Genomic DNA, 19822 nt, shown 5'->3' on the forward strand with positions numbered 1-19822 from the left:
ATTTCAACATCTTATTTCTCAGAATGAGAACGAGTTGCCAATTCCTTATATAATATTTTTTTATGATCATTGCACATAAAACACAGACTAGACAGCTAGTATAGGTCTGTGGCTAAACTGCTGCATTCATTTTCCAGAATCAATGTTCATTGATAGTCTGTTTTTAGGGGTCTGCTCTTCATGTAGTTTGAGGAGTTGAGACATAAAGACTATAGTTAGAAAGGTTCAGTTGTCCTCCATTACAGTGAAATGATGTATCAATGTGTTTCGGTGTCCATGTTCGAGGTCGACCGATTTAATCGGAATGGCTGATTTTAATTAGGGACGATTTCAAGTTTTCATAACAATCAGTAATTGCCATTTTTGGACACCAATTATGGCCGATTACATTGCACTCCACAAGGAGACTGTGTGGCAGGCTGACTACCTGTTACACGAGTGCAGCAAGGAGCCAAGGTAAGACGCTAGCTAGCATTAAACTTATCTTATAAAAAAACAATCTTAACATAATCACTAGTTAACTACACATGGTTGATATTACTAGTTTATCTAGTCGCTCTGGATAAGAGCGTCTGCTAAATGACTAAAATGTAAATGTAAAATCTAGCTTGTCCTGCGTTGCATATAATTGATGCGGTGCCTGTTAGTTTATCATCGAATCACAGCCTACTTTGCCAAACAGGTGATGATTTAACAAGCACATTCGTGAAAAAAGCACTCGTTGCGCCAATGTTTACCTAACCATAAACATCAATGCCTTTCTTAAAATCAAAACAAAAGTATATCTTTTTAAACCTGCATATTTAGTTAATATTGCCTGCTAACATGAATTTCTTTTAACTAGGGTAATTGTGTCACTTCTCTTGCGTTCTGTGCAAGCAGAGTCAGGGTATATGTAGCAGTTTGGGCTGCCTGGCTCGTTGCGAACTGTGTGAAGACCATTTCTTCCTAACAAAGACCGTAATTAATTTGCCAGAATTGTACATAATTATGACATAACATTGAAGGTTGTGCAATGTAACAGCAATATTTAGACTTAGGGATGGCACCCGTTAGATAGAATACGGAACGGTTTCGTATTTCACTGAAAGAATAAATGTTTTGTTTTCGAAATGATAGTTTCCGGATTTTACCATATTAATGACCTAACATGCTGAACAGACAGGACACGTCATGTACGCGAGCGTTGCAAAATACATTTAGAAATCCATGTTATTCAATTATTGCACCCACACTGCTTGCATGCGCCAACGATCGTCTGCGTTGCCAAGGGCTAAAATTGAAGTCATTCCTATTTCTGACGCAGATCGCGCTGCAAGTCCTGTCTCTCCCATCTCCTCATTGGTTTATAGAAGCAGGTACCCACGTGCCATCTCCTCATTGGTTATACCCACGTAGGTGATTGAAAGACGAACTGTTGTGCCGGTTGTCGTGGGAATATTATGAAAGTGTAGGGTGCCAATCACCATATAAGTTCAAAGATGAAAAAACCTGGAAGGAGGAGAGATGACTAGAAACGATTCGGTTGACCGTTTTATGTGTGGATTAATTGTCGGAGTAGAGGACCTTGTGCATTTCAGGTAAAATAACAACTCAATGTTTATATCCCAGGACAAATTAGCTAGCAACAGCGAGCTAGCTAAATAGGACAAATTAGCTATCAAGTGCAAGCTAACTAGCTAAATTGCCACAAATGTTTAATGCTTTTCGACCTGTCCCCAAATTGTCATTGGTTTAGAGTTTGTTTTGATATTTTAACCTGCGTGTTGTGATTGCTTTTGGTGTAGGGTGACAAAATACATTTATGCACGATGGCACACGATGACGCACTCGCGCACCGGTTTGGGTTCCGTGTAAGGCTCGTAGCTCTGTGTGTTATTATATTATAATTAAGTCTATGATTTGATAGAGCAGTCTGACTGAGCGGTGGTAGGCAGCAGCAGGCTCGTAAGCATTCATTCAAACAGCACTTTCCTGCTTCAAGCATTGCTTCAAGCATTGTGCTGTTTATGACTTCAAGCCTATCAACTCCCGAGATTAGGCTGGCAATACTATAGTGCCTATACGAACATCCAATAGTCAAAGGTATATGAAATACAAATGGTATACAGAGAAATAGTCCTATTACTACAACCTAAAACTTCTTACCTGGGAATATTGAAGACTCATGTTAAAAGGAACCACCAGCTTTCATATGTTCCCATGTTCTGAGCAAGGAATTTAAACGTTTGCTTTTTTAAATGGCAAATATTGCACTTTTGCTTTCTTCTCCAACACTTTGTTTTTGCATTATTTAAACCAAATTGAACATGTTTCATTATTTATTTGAGACTACATTTATTTTATTGATGTATTATATTAAGTTAAAGTAAGTGTTCATTCAGTATTGTTGTAATTGTCATTATTTTATATATATATATATATATAAAAAAAATAATCTCGGCCGATTAATCGGTATCAGCTTTTTTTGGGGGGGCCCTTCAATAATCGGTATCGGCGTTGAAAAATCATAATCGGTCGACCTCTAGTTCATATGACCGATTTCTATTTGACCAAACCTCAAATGCAAATAGCGAGTTGAAACCACTTGTCAGAGAGAAAGAAGTGATCTTTCATCTTTGTTGTTCTGAGTAGCAGGGGAGGAGCTTGTGTGTATGTGTAGCGGGGGGGGGGGGGGCTTGGTGTGTGTGTGTGTGAATGGGAAGGTGCAGTCACAGCAGAAAGAGTGAAGGAGATGAGAACAATCAGAGCTACATTCTTGCGATACAGGCATTTGGAATATCTTGCTAAAACATTCATTAGATGTATTGCCCAGCTGTACTACTTCTCATGTTTGAGAGTTTTGGGGTGTTGGAGATACTCCTGCAGAATTTGAATCTTGTTTGAGGCTGTTTACGTAGTCTAAGCATCAGTGCTAGGAGTGGCTGGTATTGGTCTCCTGGGGTGAAATGTGTGTGTGTTCAGCTACCAATGACTCACTAAAACTCAAGTCCAAGCATCTGTTTTTTTTCTTTCTTATGTGTGCTTTAAGTCCAGTGGGAATTGAACTGAGTCCCAACCAACATTGGAGAATTTCAGACTCAACTCACTTACAGGTCCAATAAACTGGCAATCAAGTATTGTGTTTTTTTTTTGTCACAAGTGAGTTTGTCAATGTGAACTGCATACACTTGACAAGCCCTAGATTAATTTATGGGCCTTGTGAGCGTCATCGATTTTAGTTTACAGTCATCAAAGCAATTTACTCGACATGTTTATCCTTAATCCTTAACCTTGACTGGTGAATGTGTTTTTGTGCTTGTGTCAAGATGACATTACAACAGCCCTTTTGCAGAAAGTAGCCTGAGTGACTGAGGGTTTAGGCTGGCCTTGTACACACTCCAAGGTACGCAAGTGTGAAAATCAGTTCCTTGCTTGACAGGCCGACCCGAGGTGTGGTTCACCCATTGAGCTGTTTTGATGTGAGCCGTAGCAAAGATGTTTTCATGCGTACAAAGTTTGTAAAGCCCTGATTCTAATGTGCCAGCACATTTTATAGGGCACAGTTTATGACACTAATTGAACATGGCCAACGTTATGGTTTCCAGATGTGAAAGGGTAAACGAGTACTGGTGGATGTTTTATTCTTCAGCATATTGTGTCACCAACTGAATTTTAATTAATTAATTACTTAATTAATTAATTAAATTAGATCATACTGAAGTCTAGGCTTTCGAATCTCTTAATAGTCTCCTTTCGTTTCTCCGAATGAATCTATTGATTCAGTGTGTGTGTCATTGACAGTCAATGTTTTAAGCAATTAGACCTAAATAAAGTTGACATGTTATGGACATGTATCACTTCACTATTGATAGTGATTGGTTCAGTGTTATAGATTGATTGCCATTTTGCGTCCTTCAGTTGTCTCTGTAAATATTTCAGTGGTGTCTGTGATGCTGTCCGCCTCCTGTTCTCTGGCAGACATTTGTGTTTTGGAATGCAGGCGACAGCATCTCTGCCCCCCCCCCCAAAAAAAAAATCTCCCAGTGGCAGGAGGCTGTGGCCTCTCGGGCTGCCAGTCGGTCTCTCTGGGTTAAAACCTGCTCCCTCCAGCCTCTTCTCAACCCTCAGACTGGTTTAAACCGGTTCTCATGGAAAGGCTTTGTGTCTCCCATGGAATCTTGGGAAGGGTAATGTGGAGCTCTGCTCTGGTGATGTCACAGTGGATGAGAAAGACCTTGAGTCAGCCTTCTTTATCTGATGGTAGAACTGTGTACACTCAAGTAGCCTATACAGTGGCTGCCCCAATGATTGTTTACAACCTCTATAAGGGGAGAGATGAGGCAATTATATTTACTTAAGGGGAGACTGCAGACTAGAAGTGCTGGAGTCAGCAGGCTTGAAAGGAGATAAGAGTAGGCCTAATGGTCTTCCAACCCCCCCCCCCTTCCCTGTACTTCAACTCTAGTCCAGGACACACACACACACTCTGTCAAGTACACACTGAACTCTGATTCTTGTTTCAGTTCATAAGCTGTGCATCTGTGAGATGTTCATGTCTGTGTGAGTGTATGCTTTAGCCATGGTGTAGTGCCATAGTTGTGGGTCAGGCTGATGTTCAAGCTGAGCGTGTCTCCCTCCCGCTCCATCCTCTGCTATTACTTTAATGATGGGGGATTTGGGTCAGCATCTGGGGAGCTGGCACTGAGGCAGGCCTGTGCTGCAGTCAGGTCAGTCAGACAGAGAGCCCCCCTCTCCAGCACAGCTGGAGGAATTACTGACCGGCCCGCTACCACACGTCCACACTGATATGGTGCCCCAGTGAGCATTTAGGCCTAGATTTATGCAGTTTTCATTGGTCAAGTGCCTCACTGTTGAATTGGTCCAGTGTTTGTTTATTTTTCCCCGACAGTGGTGTTTGCATTGCATGACCACTCATTATTATCAGCCAGTGTTCAACTTCCATCTCATCTTGGGGTGGTGCGATGCTACTTAAGCCTGCCCGCCGCTGACACAGACCTGTGTGTTTGTTTATCCTTATCTTTAACCCCCCTATCTCTCGTTCTGTGTCCCCAGGTAGAGCGATGTCGGAGGAGGCGGTGCGTCAGACGCGCAGCCAGAAGCGGGCCCTGGAGAGGGACGTGGTGGCCCCTGGCAGCCCCGGGGGGGAGCTGGACATTAAGAAGGTGAAGCTGGAGAACTGTGAACAGCCACCTGCAGCAGACGGCCCTATAGCTCTAGTGGCTGTGGGGGGAGGAGATGTGGTGAAGACGGAGCAGGCAGCCAAGGTGGCCAGCATGAGCATCCTGAAGACCGACGAGGTCAAGGCTACCATCAAAGTGGAGGTGCAGACCGGGGACGGGCCTGTCGACATGAGCACGTCCAAGAGGTGAGAAGAACACTGATTACGCACACGGTCTAAGCCTACACTCTTTCTGGCTGTACATTTTGAACAAGGCCTAACTGGACTGTGGTACCCTCAGATGCTGTCTATTTTTGTTAATAATAATATTACCATCACTCTCTGGATTTAGTTTTAGAACATTGCTCTAAAATGTTATTTTTCCCATCTGGCCTTTGGTGCATGTTTACAATATGATGGGTTGTCTCCGAGTCTGCACATGGTGCATTTTGGTGACTAGGAAATGTAGTGCTTTGTTATGACTGGAAAGGGACATATTCTTGGAAAGCAAGTTCAAAATACCATTTAAAAGTGGAACATTGTAAATCCAAAAAGGCAAATATGGGGTGATGTTGATAATGCCCTGAATTGATTATCCAGCTGTTAAGTTTTTGGTTAATTTTTGAAAGTTGTATGTCTCTACTGAGGCAGTATGCGAGAGAGGCCATGTCCAGATCTTCAGATATGGTTGGGTTAAAATGAGTTATGAGGGTATGCATGGATGGTCATGTGCTGTTGTTGATGGTGGGGGGGTTGGTTGTTTATGGAAAAAAGTTGTACTCTTTGACAAGTTGAAGCCTAGGCTGTTACAGTGTATGTGTTGCAACGACTGTGTGTAGGTGTGTTTGAACTGCTGTCTGCGTTAGCTAGCGAGTGGGCTTCTCACACAGGAAGTGCATGTCTGTGCTCCCTCTGTTCCGGGTGGCCTGCCCCCATTTTGAGAAGTCTGAGGCTCTGGCTGACGGGCTCCATTTTCTCCAGCACCTGAACTCTGCCTCACTTCACACAAAATGAAGGCTATGTGTCACAAACTGGTTCCAGCCGGTCGTTGCCATGGTTTCCACTTTGGAAGGAGCAGTTGGGGAAAGGAGGGGCCGTTGTTGAGTGGGTGTGTCACATGACCAAATGCCTGATGTCATGATGTGATCTCTTCACTTGGTAGTCATTAATATACACTGGAGGTGAGAGCAGTAGTACGCAAGGAAGATAGCCGCCAAGGAAGGGCTTTGCAGTTATGTATCGTAGAAGTTCACCCTCATGTCACCTTTGCCCTTTTCTTCACCCTAAGCCTGTGCTGCTACTGTTTCCATGTTTTTTTTGTAGAACTTTGTGTTTGCAGATCAAGATCAAAATCTAGCATTTTGATCAAACTTTCAGAAACTGGGTGCCGAGTAATAGAATATGCATTGCTTTCCAATGTCATTGAATTAGAAAGATCTAAAAACACTTATTTTGGCCGGATAGACCTTTTTATAGGCTAAAGCAATCGGTTGATGACATTTGTCTATGTCCAGTTTCATTACTAGTGGTTTGTACTTGTAGGAATACCTACCTCCCATGAGGTTACTCTTTCAGAGGAAGTGTGAGTCAACACTGCTGAGTATTCCAGAGAAGTAAAGTTAGTAGCTTGTAGAAACGGAAGCCGTGGCCACTGGATCTTATGTAACCACGTACTTGGCTGTTGTTTATGCTTGTCTAATCAGCTTTCAGGGTGGAGATGATCACCTCGTCATGTGTGTGTGTGTGTGTGTGTGTGTGTGTGTGTGTGTGTGTGTGTGTGTGTGTGTGTATAACGACCCTCGCTTTGCCCATTGCCTGGGCTAGGAGTTTCTCCTGGTTAGGTTGTGTGTGTGTGGTCCTATCCATTGGTTTACTTTTTGCCCTACTTAGTCCATTGCTTTACAAGCCCTCTGTATCATCAGCTGTGGATGGTGTGACTGTAAACCATAGCTACTGTATCTCTCTCGGCCTGCCCTCTAAACAACGAGGCCTCAGCCCTGTTACCACCGCAGGGCCCTGGGATGTTTTGCACCAGCCAGGATGACTGTCCTTGTTGATATGCCTGTGTCCTACCCTCTGCATCGTAGCCCAAGACACACAGTCAGGGTGTATACAATAGGCTGTCCTAGCCATGTTCCCCTCCCCCACCCCTCTCACTCCCCTCCAGTGTCTCCTGCGGGCCTCTGCTCTGCAACTCTGGTGTCAGCAGCTGGGAGGGGTGGGGCTGCAGACATAGCTACTGTCCGTACAAAGCGTCACCTATCCACCTCCCAGCCTCACTCCCCCACTGGGTACGAGCGGGACGCCTGCTGTGTAAGGGCCAGCAAGCGATCTCCTCCATCGGCCTTTCACTCCCCCTCTCCGTCACAGGCTCCACGCTGTATACTGCTGCTCCTCTTTGTCCTCCTCAAGCTGGAGGAAACAACAGCTAGCTACAGCAACAGAGGGAGCTATGAGGCCAGATCTAATCACACAGCCGGCCTAAGCCTGCAACTTGTAGCTCGGGCCTAGAAGCTCACGTATTTTGGCTCCGTTTTGAATGCATTTTCTCCTCTTATATTCCAGTTGTAAGGAGTTGGAGTCTGCTTGTTATTCAGACAGGGCTCTGAACAGAGCTCCCACTCCACCATGACGGCTCTATTTATCTCAGATCAACTTGGGTGTCCCACCACTGCTGCTCACTCATAGACCACTGAAATGTTAGAATTCACCGCCCTCTACTGGACACATCTTGCTACTGTGTATCTTTTTGCATACACGCCCAAGTGGCTCTCATTTGCTAGGTGATTAGTGTTGTATGATCACACTCAAATGAATTTCCAAATTGTGTGAGGAGAGGGATTGTCACTCAAGGGGGGTTTTGCTCTCCATATTTACATTTTGCCTAGTAGAGTTTAGTTTGTAAAGTAAATTGTTTGTTTCTCTCTATTCTCCCAGTGATTTAAAGAAAGAGAGGCAGCCCCTGTCACCAAACAATGAGGTCATAGTGCTGTCAGACAACGAGCCGTCCAGCCCCGTCATGAACGGCCTGAACCACTTCAGGAAGACAGACACTGACCTGCTCATGGTATGACCACACACACACACAGCGACTCCTCTCCTTTGTACTATTCACAATGTTTCTTTATCTACCATGGATGCAAATAAATTCTAATGTAGTTGTGTGTATGACCCACTGCTGTCTTCCCTTGTGTAGAAGAGCAGGCCAGATGAGAGGGAGTGCATCATCAAACAGTTGATGGAGGAGCTGAGACTACAGGAGGCCAAGCTGGTGCTGCTGAAGAAACTACGACAGAGCCAGACACAGAAGGAGAGCACTGTACAGAAGGTATCTAAACAAATACACACACACACACACACACACACACTGTTTGCGCTAAACCCCTAGATTGCTGAATAGTCTGGTCTCTCTCTCTTCCAGCCAACCTCTGGCTCTGTAGCCACTCCTCCACCTCTGGTCAGAGGCAGCATGACATCAGGCAAAGGAGTGCTACAGGTACAGGCAGCTACTGCTCACCACCACTACACAATGCAATCATACAGATGTGCATTGCTGCTGTTGTGTACAACACATTCACGCTCCTTATAATAGTATACCAGTGCATCCATTCAGCCACTAAGCACATTCACGCTCTCTGTACTAGCTTGTTGTCAGTGTGTCATCTGTTCAACCATGCTGTGCTGTCTGAGGTAATCACATGCAGTTAGCGGTGACACACTACAGCTGATGTGAAATGGCTCTGTTTAACATTTACTTTATGTGACTTGACAGATCGATTGTAAATATGACATGACAGGGACTGGCCACTTGCCAGCAAATGTCAACACTGATCATGTGATATCAGCACGTGATGCTTTCATGGGCAAATCTCGTTGCCATTAAATCATGATTTAGCCAAAGGTCTGAGTTACACGTGTGGATCTTGAGTTGGGAATCGTCCCTCATCGTATGGGTTCATCATGTGGTTGTGTTGCGTGTAAACCCTGTTGTTTTTGTGTCCAGGTGTCATCAGTCCGTAGCTCAGGCACAGTGATCCCTCCTCCATTGGTCCGGGGTGGGCAGCATGTCCCGTCCAAGCAGAACTCCCAGGCCACCATGCCACCCCTGGTCAGAGGGGCGCAGGTAACTTATACTCTGGTACTTACCTTTTTTAAACATACTTTTGTTGTTGTCTGTTGAGTATGCCCCTTTGGTACTTGTGCAATGTGAGTTATTAATAAGGCAGGTAGCCTAGTGGTTAGAGCGTTGGGCCAGTAACCGAAAGGTTGCTAGATTGAATCCCCCGAGCTGACAAGGTAAAAATCTGTCGTTCTGCCCCTGAACAAAGCAGTTAACACACTGTTCCCCGGTAGGCCGTCATTGTAAATAAGTATTTGTTCTTAACTGACTTGCCTAGTTAAAGGTTAAATACATTAAAAAAATGAAGAAATACGAATTCTAACATTCTTTGTATGATCAGTGTGTATTTTCATACATTTCTATGCTGCTTTCTAAACAAATTCCTTGGATGTGAACTCTGCAACCAATAGACCAAATGCATAACACGCACGCTTGTCAGTCTTTTCCAGTAAATTCATTTTACAATGATATTTTGCATATCTTCTCTCAATCTCTCTCTCCATGCCTTCTCCTGCCTCTGTCCCTCTCCCTGTGTGTGTGACTCCCTTCTCCCTTATGTCCATGCTGTACCCTATCTTCCTGTGTGTGTGTGTGTGTGTGTGTGTGACGTTGTCAGCCCATCGCGGTATCTCCCCAGCAGATCGCGTCCCTGCGGCAGCAGCAGCAGCAGCACTCTGGGTCGGGCCCACCTCCCCTGCTGCTGGCCCCCAGAGCCTCGGTCCCCAACGTCCAGGTGCAGGGCCAGAGGATCATCCAGCAGGGCCTCATCAGGGTAGCCAACGTCCCAAACACCAACGTCCTGGTCAACATACCACAGGTCAGACCACTATCATCCAGGACAGTCAGAAACACAGGTCACTAAACGTACTGGCCAGCATCTTACATTAAGACCCCTTCGACTTCCAACAGCATTACTTCTCCATCGCTTTTCATCTTGACTAATATGTGTCTCTGTTCCACAGGGCTCTCAGAAGGGCTCCTCCGTCACGTCCCAGGCCGGGATGGGCAGCAGTGTGTCCACGGTCCAGGCCAACGAGTCCCCGGCTGCTCGCCAGGCAGCTGCCAAGCTGGCTCTGCGTAAGCAGCTGGAGAAGACCCTGCTGGATATCCCTCCTCCCAAACCTCCTGCCCCTGAATTCAACTTCCTGCCGTCAGCAGCCAACAACGAGTTCATCTACCTGGTGGGCCTGGAGGAGGTGGTGCAGAACCTGCTGGACACACTGGGACGGGGTGAGTTTATACTTTCATTCAGAAATATTGATTCCTTGCATCAGCAGTTTTATATGCTTTAATGGTAGTAGTAGTAGCTAATCTCTTTTCATTCTACCTCCCTTGCTCTATTTGAAAGCTGCTGGCATAAGGTACGTAATACTGGCATATCACTTTTCTGTGTTTCTCTCAGGCAAGCAGCAGGGTCAGTCTGTTGCCCCAGAGACCCCCGTCCCCAAGGAGCCACACACCTGCGCCCAGTGCAAGACTGACTTCACGTCGCGCTGGCGCTCGGAGAAGAGCGGCCCCGTCCTGTGCGACCACTGCATGTCGTCCAACCTGAAGAAGGCCCTGAAGGCAGAGCACACCAACCGGCTGAAGGCGGCCTTCGTCAAGGCCCTGCAGCAGGAGCAGGAGATAGAGCAGCGCATCCTCCATCAGGCCGCCTCCCCCGTCTCCAAAACACCCTCTTCCTCTGGGATGAAGAGCGAGCACCAGCAGCACGTGCTGGTGTCACAGCAGTACAAGCAGGCCAGAGCCCAACTTCAGCAGCAGCATAGAGGCACGCCTGTGGCCCGCCACCACTCCTCCATCAAGCAGGTCAGCACTGGGACGCAACACTACACACAACTAACTTGTACGAAAGGGGAAGTTTGTCTGTACATTTTGATACCTTAAAAAACCGGTGGCATCCTTTTTAATTATATTAACACATTTGTTAATTACTAAACTTAATGTTTTCTCCCTCTCTCAGAGCCCTGGTCAACTGTCCCGTAGTGTGCAGCAGGCGGTGGGGTCTCGCAGTGTCAGTCACTCGTTCCCCACATCCTCTCAGCAGCTGCAGAACGCTGTGACGGCGGCCGCGCTGGCCAGCAGGCCAGGTAAGCATGCCATGCGCCCGGCGCAGGGGACAAAGGGCAGCAGCAGTAACCCCTCGGCCAACCCCAACGCCTGGAGGAAGCAGACCACCGGGAACTCAGGTAGATGAACCTCTACAGGACAGAGACAAGACCCTGTCCTCACCTGCACACGTGCTTCTCTTTCTCTTCTCTCTCTCCCTTGCGACCTAAAATACATTCTAGTGTCACAAAAGGTTGTGGAAGGTGCATTACTACTTCAATGGGGTGACTGTATGCTTGCGTAGTTAAATAAATAAATACAAATGGGGTGACTGTTAGTCTGAGATGTAGATAGGCTTTAGCTAGCTGACCCTTTCTCTCTCTTTGCCTTCTCGTTTTTTTTCCCTGGTTGTGGATCAAACTCATTTGTGTTTTTAAAATGCAGAATCCATTCATTCCAATAAAAAAAATGTGTGTCCTTGATTTTTGCTGTACTGGCTGCAGACAGGCTAAAGGATGGTAGAGGGTGTTTGAGATGTTTTGTGTCCCTGGTTCCAGTCCTCTGTACTCACTGCTGTGGTTGTCTCCTTCTAGGTTTGACCATGGCCTATGTGAACCCCAGCCTGTCTGTCAACAAGACCACCACCTCAGCCAACCTGGAGCGCCAGAGAGAGTACCTCCTGGACATGATCCCCTCCCGCTCCATCTCCCAGACAGCCAACACATGGAAATAGCACCACCCCTCTATCAACCCTTATTAATCTGAATAATAGTCACTCATTATCAATTTAACAAAGGACTCCTCTCGGGAAAACAATATCACATAATCTACCATCGACCAATGAAATAAAAACTAAAACGCACCTCTCCTTATGTTCTCTCCCTCCGCCATCTATCTTCCTTTGAGTCTTCAGTTCTAGTATGGAGCACTGGTGTTGTACTGGGAGACTACAGGGCTATGAGATGCTACATCCAAAAGGGTGGCATGGACTTAATCAATCTCAAACATTTCTGGTGCCCCCTTTCTTTCCTGGTCAGTTTTGATCTTCTCACATTCGCACCGAGAGGGAGGGATGTCCCAGTCCAGCTGTGTCTGTGGCTCTGATTGGCTATCCAGGTGACGCGACAGTCAACATTGTCCACTGTGAATGATGCGACTTACTTAATCTCCCCCCCTTCTACCTGGGAGAGCCAGGACCGGGTCTCTCTGGCCTCAGTGGAAGCCTGGCAGGGCTGGTGGCACAAGACTGCAGACAGACAGATGTCATGGCAGGGACTGTGGGTGATGCCTCGATCACACCGACAGCTTTTTTGCATTTTGTTACACCAGAAGTACATTCATTTCCAATGGAACGCTGCATTTGCCTTGCAGCGTTGCAGAGGCAGTTGCAGTGCGTTCTGTGTGGTGCATACGTTGGATTTAACTTATGCATCAAACTGTATACATAGACAGCTTGACAGAAATGGTAGGAGGTGAATGTTGAATTTTTGTTGCACACATCCAGATGATACTGCGTACTAATTTGCGCAATGACACTATCGGTGTGATCAAGGTGTGAGCCTAGAGGACCATCCAAGGAATACTAAAATAGCTTCAGCTTTGCAAAAATAAAGACTTTTGGAAGAAGAACAAAATCTATCCACAGACTAGACTGCCTTGTCTTTGAATTGACTGTGTGCAGAACAGAGGAGCAGCCCGGAGTGTGTCTGGTTATTTTGTATGGCTGAATGTTAGAATATTTTTTTTGTAAGTCAAAGGATTCTGCTCCCTTCTATTTTGGAACTGGACTTTTTCGTGGAGGTCTGTTTGTTTGAAAGGTAACGTTACTGTTGAGGTGGTTTTACATCTGTTGGTTTAGTGTTTCATTTTGAAAGACTTTGTTTTCTAAGCTGAAAAAGGATTAAGTAACTAACTTGACTTTTAATATGTACAAACACGGAACACATTGTGGGAGGACTATTCTTGTAAATGGTTAAAAAAAAAACTAAAAATGGAACCTTCCAAAGAAATAGTGCAGCCCAAATGATCTTTTCTTTCTACTCTTGTTTTAAACCCTTGGTGTTCAAAATAGACAGGATGTGCTTTTTTTCTGAAATGCAAAAGGGGTTGGGAAAGGGACTTCATTTTATGAAGCCATTTTGCTTTTAGTCATAGGTTGTGGGGCATTACTTTTCTTACAGACATGCTGTCTCTGGGTATATTTATAGGGTCACTAGTTAAGATGTATGCTTATGCCCACAGTTCCAATGGATCTCCACTTTAGATTATTTTCTTGTGTGTCCAGTGTTTTCTACGCACCCATTCATTGGTCTAAAAAGCTGGACAGCTTTCAGAATGTAGTTATGCGAAACCCTAGAGACATTTATACTTTTATTTGTGTTTTCTTTTACAAGCGAGAGTATGAGTTATGTCAGATCCCTTAATTAGCTAGCTTGCTAGCCCATCTGGTGGAAAGGCCAGCGGTATTGCATTTATATAGGTGGTGCAGTACAGGGTAAGAAAGTGTTGAAATATGCACCATGCTTACAAAGCTCCCTCTCAGAAGGAATAAGATGGTGCTGTGTCAGTATGAGGTCTTATGAGGTCGAGCTTCTGTATCCAAACATGGTTCAGAGCTACACAACAGTTCAGTGGCCTAATAGAAATTAAACTGAAAGGAAATGATCAAACAATGCTTTGAATTTAGGTTCCATCTTGTGCTGCCACACTTTCTTTTTTTCCCCCCTCCAACAAATGTGGAGTATGCTTTCCCCTGATTAATATGTTTTGATAGCAGTGTGTGGTGTTCCAGACCTCCGGATAAACCAAGTGTGTTTGTGTTAACAATGAGACACCGTAAGTGTTAATTAATAAAGTGCTGGTTCATACAGCAACTCCCCAGCTTGTCCTTTTCATATGAATCTCATTGTTTTCTGTAACCACCAAGCTATTTGGCTGATCTCCCATTGTTATAGATTGAGCTTTTTTCCCCCCCTCCATACCTACCCTATTAGATTTCAGAGGGATAAATGGGCGTTCATCTCGAACATCACATTCGCCATATAGTGCACTACTTAATAGGGCTTTGGGTAAAAGCAGTTCACTATATGGGGAATAGGGTGTCATTTGAGATTTGCCTGTTCATCTTATGGAGCCCTGCTCAGAGTCATGATGGTTGAGGTCCTTGGCCTGCGTTCCAGGCATAGGGAATGATTGAGGCCTCTAAGTCGCCAAAAGGCTATATTAGCATGCACAGCGCCATTGAGGGCTTCCACCATTTTAATGTAGTCAACTCAGTGGGACTTCCAACTTAACTGGCTGATCCCTCCTGGTGACACTTGGAGTCATGTCCAACCGGGTCACCTAGAGGGATCAGCTAATTGTGAAGAAAATAAATTGACTACTTCAAAATGGAGAGAGCCTCCATGGTGCTGCCCATGATGACAGACACTATAATGGCACAGATAAAGATGAGTCCTCTGTCTATCTCTCTGGTTCCAGGCTGCAGGTGCAGCAGCCATTAGTGTGCTGTCCTGACTACTGCCTGCTGCTGTTTGACGACTAACACCATTCCGTTTTATCTGGGGTGCTAGCACTGTTTACCGTGTAGCGCCTCACCCTAAAAAAAAAAAATGTTCCTATTTGTTTAGAATTGTTTTCTTGCTCTATCAAGTAAAAAATAAACAATTTAACCCCTTTTACTTTTTATTCCAGGCTTTGTTATAGATTGAATAATGTTGATTTGAATTACTTTTCCTGACTGAAATGTTTTAATGATTTTTGTAGGCCTATACAAAACCTAATTGGATTACCTTGTAGTTCATTATAACATGATCAGGCTTATTGCCCTGTCCTTTTCAAAACCATATAAGGTCATCAGGGATTTAATGTTATACCACTCACATACCTCATTGAAATTGCCCAAGAGTTACCATAGATGTTTAAATGATTAGTGATCAGATGTTTGGGTCTTAGTTCATTAGAAACAGTATATGGAAAAAGGCAGTACAACTGTTGTCGTTATCTTGGAAATCCATCAAATAGGTGCAGCAGCACATTATTCATAAATGATCTAAAGGCATGATTTAGAATTCAGCATAGAATCTACATTTTCCATCAATATTAAGACCGCATAGGTGTGCGTAAAATACTCGCCCGTTTGGAGAGGTACGCGTTGGCCGTCTGGTCATGCCGCTCCAAAGCAGAGTATCTTTCCACCTGCCGTGCGTTCTTGGGTTCGCTTTGTGAGCATGTTTCTGGCTCAAGGTAAGAGACCTGCGTCTCTCTGTGCTCGACATTTTGAAGGTGTGGCGTGTGCCTGTGTAGACAACGCGGCCAGTGCATCTGTCATCCTTTTTGATTTACAGGTGTAAACGAACCTTCAGATATTGTTACCATGGAATTAGACCGTTTTCTGTTTCAACAGGACAGTTGCCAGGTTAACAGTTAATCTGTGAACGGTTTGCTCCATGTGTGTTGATTATGAATGGATGAAAAAAGTAGGCTAGGCAAAGTAGCCAGACCTACGAACTATTGAATGTTTTACTTTTAGATTGCAGTGTTTTTGGTCTCCCGAGTCTACTTATACCATTATATTGTTTGAGAGATGATAAAATCACTGTCCGTGATGAATAGGCTAGACCTGCAATATTTCCAGCAGCTGACCGCTAATAACTTTTATTAGCCTACATGGGGAACAAACGAAAGTCAAGAGATTTTCAATTGCACATGATTTAATTACTCACATTGGCCTGGCCTCTTGCTTATTGCAACCAAGACTGCTCTGCCACCTGTTGGATTGTCGGGCGGTTAGAAGGGCTGAACTGCATCAGATAGGCAATTAACTGCTGACATGGCTCTTCCACCGTGACGTCGTCCGGGTAGACCAAGGCCTTGCGCTGAGCCCGCGGGAGTTTGCTGACATTGGAATCGTCGTAGGGCATACACCCAGTGACCATGACATAGAGAATCACACCCAAGCTCCACACATCATATTTCTTAGGGTCGTATGGAACTCCGAGGAGTACCTCCGGTGGGGCGTAGGCCGCTGAACCACAGTAGGTGCTGCTCAGCTCAGGGTAGCCCATAGCAAACCTCCCAAAACCAAAGTCTGTGATCTTCACCTGGTTGTCCCTAGTCAGCAGCACATTCTCACATTTCATGTCTCGATGGACGATGTTGTTTTGATTGAGATAGTTCACAGCGCTGACAATCTGGGAAAACATGGTCTTGGCTTGGGCTATGGGGATGGAATTGACCTCTTGGATTTTTTGGAGAAGATCTGTCGCTGCCGCCTCCATCACTATGTATAGTCGGCCGTTGCAAATCTCAATGAATTCGTGCACATGTACAATATTGTTATGTCTCACTCCCCTCAAAAGTGTCAGCTCCCTGGGTAGAAACTTGTGGACGAAGTCGTGGGGAGCCTTTTTGCGGTCCACAATTTTTATGGCCACCTCAGAATTGTGTTTCTGGGAGCTGGCTAATTTCACTTTGGAGTAGCTTCCCTCGCCGATTGTTGCGCCCAACTTGTAGCCCATCTCGCGCAGAACTTTCTCTGTGTACATTTTCAAAAAGGTATGGTTGACTTACTGCTCTTCAAAATTTGTCTTGCTGCTGCTCCATCAGGGCATAAACCCCTGAGTGGTCACAAGCTCTTCGACCAATTTGAGGAACGTTGGGATGTTTCTCAGGTGGCGGTGACAACGTTGTGATATACTAGACACACTTATCAATAAGGTCACGGGCGTGTTAGCGCTTGCATTATGACGACATTGTGACAAACCCTGACGGCATTCTGAGAGTCGCTAAGCTTCAGCGGCGGGCCTAGGCTGCTGTAGTCCTCCTCTCTTACAGTACTATATTCGTGTTATGATTTATTGTATCTGAACAATAATAACTACATTTCTATCACCTTATTTGGACTATTTAACTGTATGAAATGAAACAAAATGACAGTCCTATTCCATCGTCTAGAGTAGACTTCCGATAATTGGATACTGTTGTTGGCTGTAATGTCTTCATATGACCTCAAGATGGCAGACTGCACCAAGAATCTCCTTCGCCTTATCAACGTCTCTCTCAATATACTGGTACAGCTGTTTGGGGTTCCTTTTTAACAAGGGCTTACATAACTCAATAGGAGGAACAAAAAGGATGTAGTCCAATCTAAATTGACCTTAAAATTGGTGTCCAGAAGAGTGTCTTCCAATTGTCCTCTCACTCACCACTCTACAAACTGACCAAAAAAACTGGCCTTTCAATTGTTCATAAAATGAGCAGATTTCATAGAGCAGGCCTGCTAGAACGCTGAACAAACCGGCTAGAATGTTGAGCGCAGCACTGACCTTTCCTGAAGAATGTGAGCTATTGTTTGTTAACATGACCCAGTTAGGAGCTGCAGCCCTTGGCTTGGCAGCTATTGGCAAGAGTTATGAGAGTGAACTGTACTGTATACAATTTTGCTTATGGAGGTTCTGCGTGTCTGTGTCATACACTTGCATGCATAATGTGTGGCTGTGTGTATGTGTGCTGTTGGGGATTTCCTTTACATTTTTTTAACTTCTCTTTGATGCTTCAAACACATTTAAACCTGATGTCAAATCCCATCTATTTCAAGTTTCAGGGAATGCAGAGGAATCCAAAAATTAATTAAATGCAATACATTTATCTAGTATGATAGAATATACCGTACATATGACCTTGTGAATGTTACATTATGTTCAATGCCAGCAAATATGTACAATTCTAATTATTCTATCTAAATCCATATGCATTTCCTGCCTCCTCTATAAAGTGATTGGCATTGTTATTATGTGTGAGTGCCACTTGCAGAGCTTTAAGTCATTCCCCACTCTGCTCCCGTTTCTCCACAGAGGGTTTGTTGGTTCAGCCACTTTCTGGCTGACTGAGCTGCTATGACTCACCGGAGGCTGGGCCAATAAGCTGGCTACTCCCGTGTCTCCCTGCCTCTTAATTGGCTGCCTCTTCTAGAGAAGGGCTACTGATACAAACAGCTAGCAGGTTTCATCACAGAGAGAGAGAACAGGAGCCAGAGAGAGAGAGGAAGGTTCTGAGTGGGAGATAGCAGGCAGTGAGAGAGAGAACAAGAGAGTGTATTCTGTAAAGCAGTGCAGCTCATTCTTCCCTTCTTCTTCTTCTGTGCTGAATCCTCCCAGGCTGACAAGATGAACCACAGCTCGACTGAACCGGCGGAGACCATCGAGCCCCTGCGCTATCTCAGGTAGGCACCAACAAAATCAGGACAACACAGCTATTCCTGCTCTCAATTCACTTAAATTCTCCAAGACCCTCTGGCAGTAGTTTATTATGGCTTCTGAACTCTGTTTTGCATCCTGCTTATAAATATGAACTGACCTTTGATCGCTGATGGTGTATGAGCTCTTGTGCATGTTTTTATGTGGTAGACAAAGTTGGGTGTGTGACGCAGTTTTCCATCCAGAGAGGTTCTCTGTGTAGAGACAGGTGTCCAGAGCAGTCCTGCCAGTGGCTGCATTCATTCACCTTACTTTTAAAGTGAGTGAAAAATAAGTATTTGATCCCCTGCTAATTTTGTACGTTTGCCCACTGACAAAGAAATGATCAGTCTAATTTTAATAGTAGGTTTATTTGAACAGTGAGAGACAGAATAACAACAAAAAAATCAAGAAAAACACGTGAAAAATGTTATAAAATGATTTACATTTTAATGAGGGAAATAAGTATTTGACCCCTGCAAAACATTACTTAGTACTTGGTGGCAAAACCCTTGTTGGCAATCAGAGGTCAGATGTTTCTTGTAGTTGGCCACCAGGTTTGCACACATCTCAGGAGGGATTTTGTCCCACTCCTCTTTGCAGATCTTCTCCAAGTCATTAAGGTTTCGAGGCTGACGTTTGGAAACTCAAACCTTCAGCTCCCTCCACAGATTTTCTATGGAATTAAGGTCTGGAGACTGGCTAGGCCACTCCAGGACCTTAATGTGCTTCTTCTTGAGCCACTCCTTTGTTGCCTTGGCCATGTGTTTTGGGTCATTGTCATGCTGGAATACCCATCCACGACCCATTTTCAATGCCCTGGCTGAGGGAAGGAGGTTCTCACCCAAGATTTGATGGTACATGGTCCCTTCCATCGTCCCTTTGATGCGGTGAAGTTGTCCTGTCCCCTTAGCAGAAAAACACCCCCAAAGCATAATGTTTAAATCTCCATGTTTGACGGTGGGGATGGTGTTCTTGGGGTCATAGGCAGCATTCCTCCTCCTCCAAACACGGCGAGTTGAGTTGATGTCAAAGAGCTCCATTTTGGTCTCATCTGACCACAACACTTTCACCCAGTTGTCCTCTGAATCATTCAGATGTTCATTGGCAAACTTCAGACGGGCATGTATATGTGCTTTCTTGAGCAGGGGGACCTTGCGGGCGCTGCAGGATTTCAGTCCTTCACGGTGTAGTGTGTTACCAATTGTTTTCTTGGTGACTATGGTCCCAGCTGCCTTGAGATCATTGACAAGATCC

General features: G+C 44.9%; 3 protein-coding genes across 7 annotated transcripts in view; 2 read left to right on the forward strand and 1 right to left on the reverse strand.

The window, feature by feature from the left end:
* Positions 1 to 15010, forward strand: part of LOC106613735 (transcriptional repressor p66-alpha) — a 34574-nt gene extending 19564 nt beyond the window's left edge. The window contains exons 2-11 of one of the 4 annotated variants that reach the window (XM_014216292.2): positions 5056 to 5368; positions 8099 to 8228; positions 8358 to 8489; positions 8583 to 8657; positions 9165 to 9299; positions 9898 to 10098; positions 10244 to 10511; positions 10684 to 11090; positions 11245 to 11470; positions 11924 to 15010. In XM_014216292.2, coding sequence (XP_014071767.1) covers positions 5064 to 5368; positions 8099 to 8228; positions 8358 to 8489; positions 8583 to 8657; positions 9165 to 9299; positions 9898 to 10098; positions 10244 to 10511; positions 10684 to 11090; positions 11245 to 11470; positions 11924 to 12063 — 2019 coding nt within the window. In that variant the 5' untranslated portion in view covers positions 5056 to 5063 and the 3' untranslated portion in view covers positions 12064 to 15010. The remainder of the gene's footprint in view (positions 1 to 5055; positions 5369 to 8098; positions 8229 to 8357; positions 8490 to 8582; positions 8658 to 9164; positions 9300 to 9897; positions 10099 to 10243; positions 10512 to 10683; positions 11091 to 11244; positions 11471 to 11923) is intronic. The other 3 variants (XM_014216296.2, XM_014216294.2, XM_014216298.2) reach the window with 3 other exon arrangements.
* Positions 15011 to 15851: 841 nt separating this feature from the next.
* Positions 15852 to 16877, reverse strand: LOC106613736 (testis-specific serine/threonine-protein kinase 6-like). The gene has a single exon (XM_014216299.2). The coding sequence runs from the start codon at positions 16874 to 16876 to the stop codon at positions 16073 to 16075; it is 804 nt and encodes a 267-aa protein (XP_014071774.1). The 5' UTR covers position 16877; the 3' UTR covers positions 15852 to 16072.
* Positions 16878 to 17313: 436 nt separating this feature from the next.
* The window catches only part of LOC106613737 (yjeF N-terminal domain-containing 3), a 77348-nt gene continuing 74839 nt past the window's right edge, over positions 17314 to 19822 (forward strand). The window contains exons 1-2 of one of the 2 annotated variants that reach the window (XM_045687470.1): positions 17314 to 17401; positions 18488 to 18552. Coding sequence is in view for 1 of the 2 variants with exons in the window: in XM_014216300.2 (XP_014071775.2) it covers positions 17324 to 17401; positions 18488 to 18552 (143 nt within the window). In the remaining variant the exon portion in view is untranslated. The remainder of the gene's footprint in view (positions 17402 to 18487; positions 18553 to 19822) is intronic. The other variant, XM_014216300.2, reaches the window with a different exon arrangement.

The sequence above is a fragment of the Salmo salar genome, chromosome ssa10 (assembly GCF_905237065.1).
Source record: "Salmo salar chromosome ssa10, Ssal_v3.1, whole genome shotgun sequence".
NCBI lineage: Eukaryota > Metazoa > Chordata > Actinopteri > Salmoniformes > Salmonidae > Salmo > Salmo salar.